The sequence below is a fragment of the Ruditapes philippinarum genome, unplaced genomic scaffold (assembly GCF_026571515.1).
Source record: "Ruditapes philippinarum isolate M1 unplaced genomic scaffold, ASM2657151v2 ctg2257_1_1_1_1, whole genome shotgun sequence".
Classification (NCBI taxonomy): Eukaryota; Metazoa; Mollusca; class Bivalvia; order Venerida; family Veneridae; genus Ruditapes; species Ruditapes philippinarum.
The window spans coordinates 173,815-186,570 of NW_026856139.1; the positions used below are offsets into that span (position 1 = coordinate 173,815).

The window sequence follows — 12,756 nt, forward strand, 5'->3', positions numbered from 1 at the left end:
TTCATGAATAACTGTTTGTATAGATGGAAGTAACCGCCCTCTTACTTAATACGGGTCATTTTGGTGCACGATTAAATTAATGTCATAGGAAAAAATATATTTTAAGCAGGTTTAAAGAGACTGCGTCTAAAAAAACCTTGAAAATATATACTTTTATCGAGAAGGATTATTTCTATTTGAAAAGACGAATTGGTGAAGATGGTTGCATGTAAAGCAAAGGCTCAAAACGAATTTATTAAATCAAATTACAAACAACCGGCTCTCACGTTCAATCATTTGTCCTTTACCATGATGGTGGCGTTTATAGTTTTCACCCCGGATCAGGACAGTAAGCCACATTACACAGTTCAGTCACCGCATTCTTCCTGGACAGGCTGCCAAACAATTTACCAGTACTAGTTACCTTCACTTTCGCAAGGAACTGACACTTCGATCTGTAAATGCCAAAGCAGAGGTACAGTGCGATTGACCGTAGAAAAGATTTCATGATCAATTACAACGAAAGTGACCTGCACTGTCCGAAAATCGAACCCGGGTTGCCCAATTCACAGTCCAACGCTCTACCTATTGAGCAAACCGAACGACGATAATTTCGTTACCGTTTTGTGGGATCTGTTCTCTCATAAGCAAAGCTGATTTCAAATATTTTGACCCTCACCGTTCTATGAACGTGTGAATGGCAATTCAAATCACTCGTCACTTACCGTTCTGTGAATGAGTGATGGGAAATTCAAATAACTTGTCCCTAATCGCTGTGGGTTTTAATCAAGGCAAGGACGCTTATGACATAGCCTACACAAGGTGAGTGTTTCTATTCAGGACATAATGCATAAAGGGGGAGGTTCTAATGTCTTCCTTCACCTGTAAACCTGGAAAGTCACCATAATGACCTTACATGGTCGGTGTGACATAACTTCTATATTAATTTTACATCGCCTTGAATTATTAATGGGATATTGGTTTTTACATATCAATAGAGTGCAAAATAAGAGTGTTTAAAATTGGTAACAGTTCTAGTTATATTTTCAAAATCAATTTAAAAGAATTTTTCACTTCCTGATGCACTCAAACATCTATTTGCGCAGTTAAGAGCATCATATCAACGATTTCCTACTCCTTTTATTTCCTTTTTAATGGAATTGAATAAAATTAAGTATAACTCGAATAAGTGGATGTATAAACACCATGATTAAAATGCATTGTCGAATTATTATGACACGTACCTATTGCCCTAGAAAGTCAAAGTTTAAAAACAGACTAAGTAATATCCGCTTTTATGAAAGGGGAATTTTGAAGATAACTGCTATATCATTAGTATTGAACATGAACTTGAAAATGACATTTATGACATTACAATGTCTAAATTTGTAGGAGTACAAATGCATTGTCCATTAACTAGCAGACAACATTTCTTTTTTTATGGAGTGGGGTGGGGGTAGGTTTTTTTCAACAATTTCTTTCTGGGAGCTTTATTGAACGGAGCCCCAAAGAGCATTTTATCAGTCACCATTTTTCTACCTATTGGCATGTAATATCCAGGTTAATTTGCCTTCTTAATAATAAATTTATTACAATATCTATGTTTAAATATTGTCGTCTTCTTATGTCGTCACTTAGGAACGTGAAAAGTAACTTGCATTTACACCTTCCGTCCATGAAGTCATTGAATAGGCTTAATCAAACCGAGTCTGCAATAGTTACAAATCTGCCATGTTGGATGAACTTTTTACTTATCAACATTTAAATTATCTTCATATCCATATTAAAATAAATACAAGGCGCATAAAACTTGGAACGAAGATTGGTGTCATGTAACATGATCTTTCACTGGTACCATACTAGTGTTACCGTTCACAGATTGACAGAGAGAGTCAATAACAAATATCAATGTCTTGAAAAAGAATGAACTTGTTTACTACTTGAAATAGAAATGTCTTTTCTTGAAAATTCTTTGAGTAGTGAAGTCTTGAGGTAGATTTTGAAATTTAAGATTGATTTTATTGAAACGTACGTGATGTATCCCTATGATTATGTAATTCATCGCAGTTCGTCAAAACATAGGATCTTAACATATCAAAACATGTTAAAATGATCAAGCAATTGCATTTGGTGGTAAAGATACGCGTCCGTTTTCCTATTGCAGGGAAAGAGATTCTTATAATTATTATCATTGTCTTACCTAAAATTTAACGTTCAATATAAGATCTGGCATTTTATTTTCCTGCCCAAATAGCAGAAGTGATATTTACAGAAATTAAAATAATCTCTTATAGTCAAAACATTTCCATAATATACTAAACTGTAACACAACACATTGTACTTACTGCAGTAAAGCTCAAAAGTGCAACATTCTATCGAATGGAAACTTAAATATCGACGGGTTATAAATGTCAGGTATTTCATCTTAAAGAAACAGGCATGCATTAATGATATCATTCCTCGTTGTACTAACTAATAGGTGAATTTCTTGATGCCCTTAAGAGTTTGCATTGGTTCTATTACTTGTTTTGACAAACTAAGTACATAAGTAGATACACTGACAGACGGCTTGTATACCCCTTTTCTTTTACAAAATGTATTTATTTACGGTGCATACACCGTGTCTTTCCATATATGGTAATTCCTCGTGTTTTTAACGGTAATAGTTTTGGCGGTAATTATGCACGTTGATAAAATATAGGCATTTGAGGCATTACGTTCACGCCGTCCATTTGTGAAATTTCTTTGAATATAATTTTCATATTGTACTAAATATCATGAATAAATTTATGGATTTAACATTGCCTTAAACATATTTTTGATATCTTGTTTTATCTATTTCAGATTCTTCGTCTTCGTTTTTAACATGGATGTAAAAAAATGAAGGGAAGGGAAGATATCAATGTCATGTTTTGATTTAATCTGAACTTAATGCATTTCATATAATTAATGTTTTTTTTTATTAAACTCAAAATTGGGGATATGTCAGATAGGCGATTGAGCTTCCTACCTCTATGGAGGCTATTCGTTGCCAAAAATCCAGCCTTGTTGATCTGAGTTGAACAGTTTGTTAATGGAAAAAATGCAATTGTATTTCTTTGTTTGTAAACTCCAATGTTGCATACTTGGATTGAGTTTGCCGATTTAACATTGTAAACATGCATTTCAACAAAATACATTTTGTTAAACGACAAAACATTAACTGATAGTAGTAATACCAAGTGTTCGAATACTCAAAACAGAAGTTACATTCTTAGCTTTTCATTGTCGAACCATCATGATTCAGATCAGCATGATCCAGCTTTACACGTTTTTCAATAGGAGATAAAATAAGCTCCGCCCATTTTCCCGCCCACTTAATCATCGTAAATAAACGTATTTTCCGCTCATTTTCGGTATTTACCGTCGGCGACAAGAAGCGGCGTAGTTTCCGTTTATCATACCTTTTAGGTGTTTAGTTACTAAACATAATTCACTTGCATGATTGCCTACAATCAACATCAGCGGACTTTAAAGGATTATAGGCATATAAGTTTTAAAACGTGGTAGACACCACATTTCCTGGAAAAAGCCCCCAAAAACACCAGGTTACATACTCTCTGAGGTTAAATATTTTTCATTGAAGTGAAAACTATTGAAAAGACTATATTCAACGACCAATAAATTTTACTGAAGGTATTCCAATTTGCATAGGAATGAGTAAAATTTACAGATACACTGCTACATTACCACTTTCAAATTTTCAAGTCAACATCTGATAGAGATTTTGATACGACTAATTACTAATACAGACCAAATTCTGGCTGTTGTCTTTCCTAGTAGTACTATTATATTAGTAACCTTAATTCTAGCGTATGACTTGACATGAAAAAAAAACCTTTAACAATAGTAAAATTATAACCAAAGTTGTATGTACCCTTTCGTACATAACTTTTTATTTTTACCATATATTTTACCATTTTCCCCATTTTGTTTTTCAATAAGTAAAATTTAAATGAGTCCAAATGTATGTATGTTGATTATCAATTTATGTATACCTTGTTTATTTTATCTCTTAGAAAGCCATCACTTACAAAACTTAATAAATATTCTGTGTAGTATTTCATGTACATAAAAGTAGTTCTCTGTTTTTGATGAAATAGACAACAAATCTAGACAGCAAATCTAGGTAACAGCTAATGACAGCATATATACACATATTTTAGGGGTGCTATTGATTCAGCACAATGCATAAAAGACCTTAACCTACGCCAGCTTACATATATTTAACAATAAAAGGCTAAATCACATCCTATGACTCAAAATACCTCCCAATGGAGGTAAACAGAGTTGCCAGGATACACTGAATATTTATTTCAACATTAAAATTGCACAAATTCACAAGTTTTGGCTTTACAACGGAATTATCGATAGTAAACTTTGCATTGTTTCGTGGTTATACACTTGGTCAAAAGTATGAATTTTTCTACAACCCAACATAGTCCTTTAAAGAAAGAAGGCACAGGCTTATTGTTCAGTTCTCTTTATTCGTGTTGCCAAAAGTGCCTTCCATGTATCGCATTCTAGTACTATTTGCTGAAGGTAAAAAAAAGGATTTGCTTAAGAGTATTGCCGTGACTCTCAAAACCCTATCATTGATATCAAGGATAATGGTGTGTGTCATTAAATATGAGAAACATTTCCTTATGTTATTTCACCAACTTTAGTTTTTGCATATTATTATGCTCATTATCAGTATATACGTTGTTATATTTTTACATTATATCTTAACCAATTTTGCATTATTTGAATATCCTGTACTAGAATACGTTTTAACAAAATCAGAGAATGTTCAAAGTCAAGATTGATGCAACAGTTTCTATATAATTTGAATTATTTTTGTACCAGCAAGAGTTACCTCTCTTTATACTCTGCTTTCGTGAAATTGGCTCCGCCTATAAATTTTCGTCTATTTCCGTGATAATTCCAAATATGGAAGTTGCAAAATCGTTTACAAATGTTAATCGCGTTAGAATGAAAATGAAAGTATGGTGTTGTAAACCTGAGTGTGTCAAGTTGATGCAGTTACATTCTCAACGTCATGATGCATAGCATTAAACGTATTGTGTACGTTCTATCGTTTACATTTCTACATGTTGCAAGTTTGAAGTTATACATTTATAAATACAGTTTGCAATTTATCTAAGTTGCATGTTAACAGCTTTCATTTTATCAAATCGAGATAATCAAAATGCTTAATACCAGTCCAGTATGTAACTCTCGGATCGACAATTAGATTTTTACTTATCTGTTTAGTAGAACCGAAGTATGCATTGTCAAGTTTCAAAGGCTGGATTTTTGGCAACGAATAGCCTCTATATACCTCCCCCTCCCAAGACGGAGTAGGGTTGTGTAGCCCGCTCGCAGCATTTCTGACTTTGGCTTTGGTATTGATCAATGGAGTTGTTTCTTTTGTTTCTTGTAAATCTTTTGACAAATAAACGGGACGGCTTAACGGCATGCCCTCTAACCTTGTTTTATGTTATGTTTTTCTTTAAAGCTGCTTGAATGCAGGTGTATGTTGGAGGATAATAAATCATTAATGCTCATTTGAGAGCATCGAATAAAAACATAATGTCTATTATTCCTTTGGGCAAAGGCTGTGTACACATAACTGAATTGCAAATACTCAACAATCCAATTTGTACTTTTCATGCCGTTATTTATAGAAAGCTTTATGCATTTTACTTCACTGTCATTTATCGGATGTTTGCTTTTACTTTTCAAATTAAAGAGGGCTGCAGTATTGCAAGTGAAAACTTTATGATTAAATTGCATACACATAGGTATTTAACGTTATGAATGGCAATGCCTACTCTTTAAACTTGTAATTAGGTTGCAACTCAAATGATTCAATAACCTTATCAGGTGAGCAGTCTTACAAATTTATAACTCTTCAAGATTAATGTTTAAGGGTTATAATTAAATTTAGTTAAGAATTAAAATCATAATTTTCATAACAACAAAATCTGTAATTAAAGACAGAAATTCTAAAGGACTTTGAAAACGCATGCCTGTTTCACATGGATTTTTACACCAAATTGAATTAAAAAGGTTTCCATTAAATGTATATCATTTAGAATTAAAAATATTAAAAGCGTATTTACACACGTCAGTTTAAGAACATAAGGTGTAAAATCATACATTACACTTTAGATGAGCAGCAATTTATCGACGGCATAAGACGGGAATAATTGGATCATCTGTTTTGACGACCTGAAAATAGTTCTTGCCGTTTCCTGTGTGTTCCGAGAGCAATATGACATTGTGACAAAATCACACCTCATAAAAACGGCCTGAATCACATTTTATCAACTTATTTTCAATTTTCTATATGTCACCAGAAGTTTAGTAAATGTCACTTGCCTACCGAAAATCGAAATTATACGGTGTAATATGCATTGTTGTACTTATAAGAGTCGTTAAAAAGGAAAAATCACGCTGAAAACGGTGGTCAAGCCATCATTTTCAGAATGATCTTGAAAAGTAAGTAATTTCGTGGAAAAATCTAGATGAGGGATAAAGACTAATGTCTTCGAGGACGTATGCGGCTATTCCTTTTTTCAGTTTGGTTAAATTAAAAATATATTGGCCAGTTTACTTACCGCGATGGAAATCCTATCAGGTATCCGCCATTTACCACAATTCTGCGTTACTTATTTTTTACATTCACGTTTCAGGACTTCTTTGCATAGATTAAAAGTAGAAACTGGTAGATGGCATAAACCTGAAGCAATTCCTTAAAATTGATTATATGTAATATGATAAATGACCTTGATATTATGTTTCTGTATGTATGTATGTATGTATGTATGTATGTATGCTGTGTACTCATGGGTATAATACCCACATGTATTTTGAATAAAATCTAAAATCTAAATCTTTCAAGGATCATTTAGCGATAATTCATTACTATACGCATCCTCAGAAATTCAGGACAATGTATTGAATAATGTAGTTCAGCATAATCAGTAGGTCACCCGTAGACTATACGATGCCCAATCGGAATTCCTCGGCTATTGTCTATAATAATTTATTATCCGAAGTTTGACGTAAAGGGCCTAGAGGATACGATTGTACTATGACAACTTTGCAAGTCTCTATACAATTATTCAATAAGAACAATAAGTTTAATTCAATGGTAATAGTTAATAAAATAAACCAATATGGTGTTGTCTTTTAATGTTATCATACAGGGTGTAAATTTTGTTTTATGAATCGTCACAAAAGTATGTTTTATAGAATTGATTTTTTACAGCATTACCCGAGCGGTTAGGAGCTTAATTATCCAACGATTAGGTAAATGAATAATTAAAATATTGGCGGTGTATCAGAACATGTAGAATCAAAACAACAATCTTCCGAGGAGCAACACTCGTTGTCACAGAAACAGTCCCCACGTAAACCGTTATATTTCAGCAAGTCACCAGAAAGCCCGCTTCCTTCACAACTGTTGCCATAGTATTCACCGCAACCTGTCATTACAATAAAACAAATCATAGTTTTAGATAAACATAAACTGTCATATCTCACACAAGACGATGTATTGTATCTATGTATGACTATTTTTTACATTTTAATGCATTTTGGAAGAAAGAAAATTGATCGCTAATGAGTCTTTTTGGTTACTGTAATGCTAGTCATTCGGTTCGGTTATTAAATAGCATTCTAAAACTTCTGTAAGAAACTCAATATTGAAATGAGCGTTAACAATGTTGAAAATCTCTTTAGCCTTCTTTTCATTTTTATTGAGACATTATATCATGTAAGTATTGCTAAAGAAGGTATTTGTAAACGGGGACTACTTTTTCAGCGAAAGAACATATTTTCTTATTGTTTTAAAAGGTGTTTTATATAATTTGGTGAACTATATCTTAAACAACGTACTCTTGAAGGAGCCGATCTATACATTATACTGATAATCTTTAAATGAGCCGCGTCACGACAAAAACAACATAATGGGTTTGCGACCAGCATGGATCCAGACCAGCCTGCGCATCCGCGCAGTCTGATCAGGATCCATGCTGTTCGCTTACAAACCCTATAACAATACAAGTAGAGAAACTGATAGCGAACAGCATGGATCCTGATCAGACTGCGCGGATGCGCAGGCTGGTCTGGATCCATGCTGGTCGCAAACCCATTATGTTGGTTTTGTCATGACACGGCTCAAATAAATTTAGAAATGAATCTAGTTTAACTTTATGATATGTCGTATATTCTATTTAGTGTTCGTGGATTTCTAATATGTAGATAATACATTACATTTATTTATTGATGCATAAATATTGTGAAAATTATACAACGTACCTGTTTCACCAACTGCTATTGGTTCATTATCTGAAATAAGAATTAATTTCGATAAAAATGTACGACAACAAAGAAACAAACACTGCTCTATAAAATATAAACGCCTTATGGTTTGAAAGGTGTTTATATATTCTTAAATATTAATAACATATTTTCTATCTTAACTGTTATTGTGCTCAGTGATTAATTTCATTATAGTTGCTTAATCCACTGACAAAAAGTAAACGTAAATTATGAACAAATTTCCTTTATACACTATTTTAGTGTTTAGAGATTACTTTCGGTATACATTGTATAATTGCTTAATCCACTGACAAAAAGTAAACGTGTAAAGTTTAAAAACAACAACAAAAACACGTACACATAAACTAACGTCATTACATCCTTTCGTCCAATTTTTCTTTTGAAAACGTGGCGATGGCAAAACCAACAATGCGCATTCCAAGGTATATAGAATTTTTCTTTAGTATTGCATGTGAAAGAGAATTGTAACACTAAATTTTGAAATGTATCTTTGCGGAAACCAAAATACTTACTAGCTAAGTGTCCGACATCTGGACCTAGATAAGAGATAATTTGAAAACATTTTATAGGAAAGACCATTAGTACAATAGTAAATTTTTTCCTGAAAATACGATTCAATTCATGTTTAATAAAGGATTTTTGTCAAAATTTGTCTCATAAATTTAAACTGAGAAAAAGTCCTCTGTGCGTATAGCAATTTCTCAGTTTCAAATAAAGCATGGAAAATGATTATAGCTATATAAGAGCTTTTTCTTAATAATTTGGTCTTAAATCTTACGAAATGAGATGATAGATCAAGTTTAAATCTTAAACTGATCAATACTAGACAGTGCATTAGTAAAACGCCAAAATTATTATAATTGTAATTGGAAGTACTACATTTTGCATTAATAAAGTTGAATGTGGAATAACTACAGACTTACCAAATACACATTCTGGTATGGTCCACGTCAAATTTGCCTGGCACGTGATGACAGGATTATCCATCAGCGGGAAATATGTGCACGGGGTGCAAGTGTACGCCAATTGGGCACCGACACTTGAATTCCCACTAAATACATCAAGCACAACGTGTATATCCGCAACGATCGGTATCCCACAGTTGTCTAAAATATAAAAATTAAAATAAGTACAGTATATCAGAGAATTTTTGTCTTAAAAGTTAAAATTCTTATTTATTGTTTTTCCTTTTCCATATATGTCGAGTAATAATCTAGACGGAATATAAAAATGTTCAACACGGAATATATTAATTTTATATTCATATCATAGAATACACATAAGATTATATAAATAAACATTAGATATGGAATAGCAATGTAAATAAATACATGTATAACAGCACATACCTATGTTTGTAGGAACAGCATAAAACAGCGAGCTTGGTGCGTCAACCATAGTACTAAATATATCATAATATCCGCTACATCCAGTACATAGTCCATTTGTAGGGGTGTACGCAACACCTTTGCAATTTGGCAATTTCATGCAGTCTTTTACACACGCAATTTTCTTAGAAACCGTTAACGTAAATAACTGGTCCGGTAACGGACATGTTTTACCACTTGCAACGGAATTAAATGTAAAAGTTTCACTTTGAATTGCACATGTTACAACTGAAATCAAATATGCTAGCATGCAAATTGATATAACTTGGTACTCCATTGCTTCATATAAGCTACATTTTATAGCTTGTTCGTACGCTCCGAATTATTCACGGTGACTGTAAAAATTAATTGCACGCTGTGAATATATCTAATCACTACGGGGCCTGACATGTTAGTTTGAATACATCCTATCTGTATAAATACTAGTCATTAATCGAATCAAAAACCTATTAATTACAAAATATTGATGTCAAAAAAGAATAAAAAATTACACAGTTACTTCTTATTGATAGCTGTTCATGTGATAATCCCCTTGACATACTAGTTAATGTTGTAATTTTCATAACAAAAGTGCTCTTTAGAAATAATGATATGAACCTATCAATAGGACCTCAAAAAGAATAATCTAACTGTAATTTAAGTGTTCACTAAAGCGATAAAAAGTTCATTTAAATGATTAACAAAAATAAGTTTAGATAAAGATTACGTGCATGACATTATTGTTGATCAGTAAGTTTAGGTTTCTTTAAAAAGTGTGTTTGATATATAAGGAACATTTAAATTCTTTTTGAGATTGAACAATGATGTACCACTAACGCTGCCATGCGCCTACGTAAAATAATTATTGAAAAACGTCATAAAGCTCATTGTTTTGTATATAGATTGAATAAACTTTACATCTTGCTGAGAAAAATTATATTCTATTTTAAGTTTACATCCGAGTTTAAATCACATTTCTTGAATATTTAAAAATAAGTTTTAAAAAGTGAATGTTAGATAGCGATGGTTTTATTTACTTTGAACAAAAATCAAGAATGATCATTTTCTTTAATAATTAAACAAACATCTCTGGAATATGAAAAAGTTACACCATTTCGTCAAACAATAATAACTTAGTGTAGTCTCCATCCGTGAAACCGGGAGAAGTAATTTATTCCAGCTATCTTGAACTTTTCTAAAAGGCTGTCTTACGAAATCAGGGTTATTTGCTTATCTTTCTGGCTGATGACTGTCATTGCTTGAGCACAATGCATTATCGGATACTTAAAGATATACTATGTTTAAATTTGATATTTGAAAATATTGATATTTGCTATGCAGTCTCTTTGTAAAATTATTATAAACATGTTTTGATTTCAAACAAAGTAGTTATGCTAGGTTTTAAACTTTACACACTATAGGTGAACATTATATGAATTTAAAGTGTCATTAGAGTTGTTAATAAAATTACATTGGCCTAACCAGAGACATAGATAACAGAGATAGGCAACTTTCTAACCAGTTAAAATATCACGCGTTCCTGGTAAACTTAAAACTTGTAGCAAGTAAAACTTACTAACCAGATATCAAAATCAGGAAAATAATACATTTTCTGAAAGCTTATGCACTTGTCTATGGCTGCAGGTAAAAATATTTACAGTTCCAATCTAAATAAATGATACGTCAGTTTTTAAAGAGAACTACCTATTAATTTTTGTTACAAAACTATTCATTTGACGAAAAAACTGGCTCAGTGGGTATGTTCTGCTATGTTTTTCTAAGTGAAAGGTATGGAAAGTTATCAATATTTTAGCATGCAGCAATAGATAAAAGATTAACCTTTCAAATGGTATATAATATTAAAGGATCAAATATACATCCATTGAGTTTTATTTGCTACAAAACGCCTAATTTTTCACTTTTTGATAGGCATGAGTGATATTTCAATGGAGTATATAGGAGCTGCTTATCTCTGTTATCTATGTCTCTGGCCTAACCTAAAGTTAAGGAAACGACGTTTTTTGAACAGTGAGTTAAATTAATTAAAGTTCGCCCCGAGTACCCGCTAATTAGCGTGTTTTCGCTCCCCGCCATTTAATTTCTTTAATATCGCTCCGCGCCCTGGCGGGGCGAAATGTTATTTATCACATAAACCGCGGTGCAGGAGTGTAATAAAGCCATTTAATAAAAATGATATTACACTAGACAATATTACACTAGTGTAATAACACTTTGACGTGACGTCATTTGCGCTATAAACATAGCGCTAAAGCGCGCTAATATTAGCGTTACACTATAGGCTCGTCAAAGAAAAATGACTTTTGTTAACAGTTTACCGTTCTTATTTTAATTTTGTGATAAATAGAATATTATATTCGTGTAGATTCAATGCTAAATTTATTGAACTCGTTGAATAAAACAATATTATGCTCGCCAGAGGCTCGCATAATATGATTTTATTCAACTCGTTCAATAAATTTAGTATTAAACCTACACTCATTCAATATCCTCTATTTATTAAACTTCGATCTGCGTCCCCGTTTATTATGTTTTCGCTCCGCGCCCCTGCCATTATAACTTTTTAATTCTAGACTCGGGGCGAAAACACAAATGCCACAAAAGAGCCACCATAGGATAGACTCATTACTGCCTTAACAAATGAAACAGTTACCCTGAAACCGGATATTTCAGTTCTAATATGCAAAAAAGTCCTTACTGCATTAGTAACGTTGTAGAAATATGGTGATGTGTACAGCAAAATCATTAATCGTACTAGAATACTTTTCTTAAAAGTTAGTACATTTTTCTCAAGTTTGATCGTCTTGAAATATGTTGGCTCATCTGGAGGCATGTCGCTTTAATATAAACGCACGCAATAGCAACATATCTCTACGAGCGTTGGTTGGAATAGGTGCATAAAAATCTCACATTTCTATTGGAAATAATGACAGTATTCATCCTAATCGTGCACAATCTATATATCTATATATATTTGTTAAATAACATCGCCTGGAAATTGTCTGTCTCATTATCTTTG

At 32.5% G+C, this 12,756-nt stretch overlaps 1 protein-coding gene across 1 annotated transcript; it reads right to left on the reverse strand.

The window, feature by feature from the left end:
• Positions 1 to 7,183: 7,183 nt before the first annotated feature.
• Positions 7,184 to 10,246, reverse strand: LOC132745557 (uncharacterized). Its single transcript, XM_060734505.1, has 5 exons — positions 9,702 to 10,246; positions 9,276 to 9,458; positions 8,865 to 8,888; positions 8,329 to 8,358; positions 7,184 to 7,493 (listed from the first exon to the last, which is right to left on the reverse strand). Exons 1-5 carry the CDS (start codon positions 10,015 to 10,017, stop codon positions 7,330 to 7,332), a joined length of 717 nt encoding a protein of 238 aa, XP_060590488.1. The 5' UTR covers positions 10,018 to 10,246; the 3' UTR covers positions 7,184 to 7,329.
• Positions 10,247 to 12,756: the final 2,510 nt, after the last annotated feature.

Bases quoted from the DNA above. Each gene is read 5' to 3' on its own strand.
- LOC132745557 (XM_060734505.1), bottom strand. From the start codon at position 10,017: ATGGAGTACCAAGTTATATCAATTTGCATGCTAGCATATTTGATTTCA. The intron at 9,459-9,701 runs GTATGTGCTGTT...TTTATATTTTAG, and splicing joins TGCTGTTCCTACAAACATAG to ACAACTGTGGGATACCGATC. The intron at 8,359-8,864 runs GTAAGTATTTTG...TTCTTATTTCAG, and splicing joins AGATGTCGGACACTTAGCTA to ATAATGAACCAATAGCAGTT.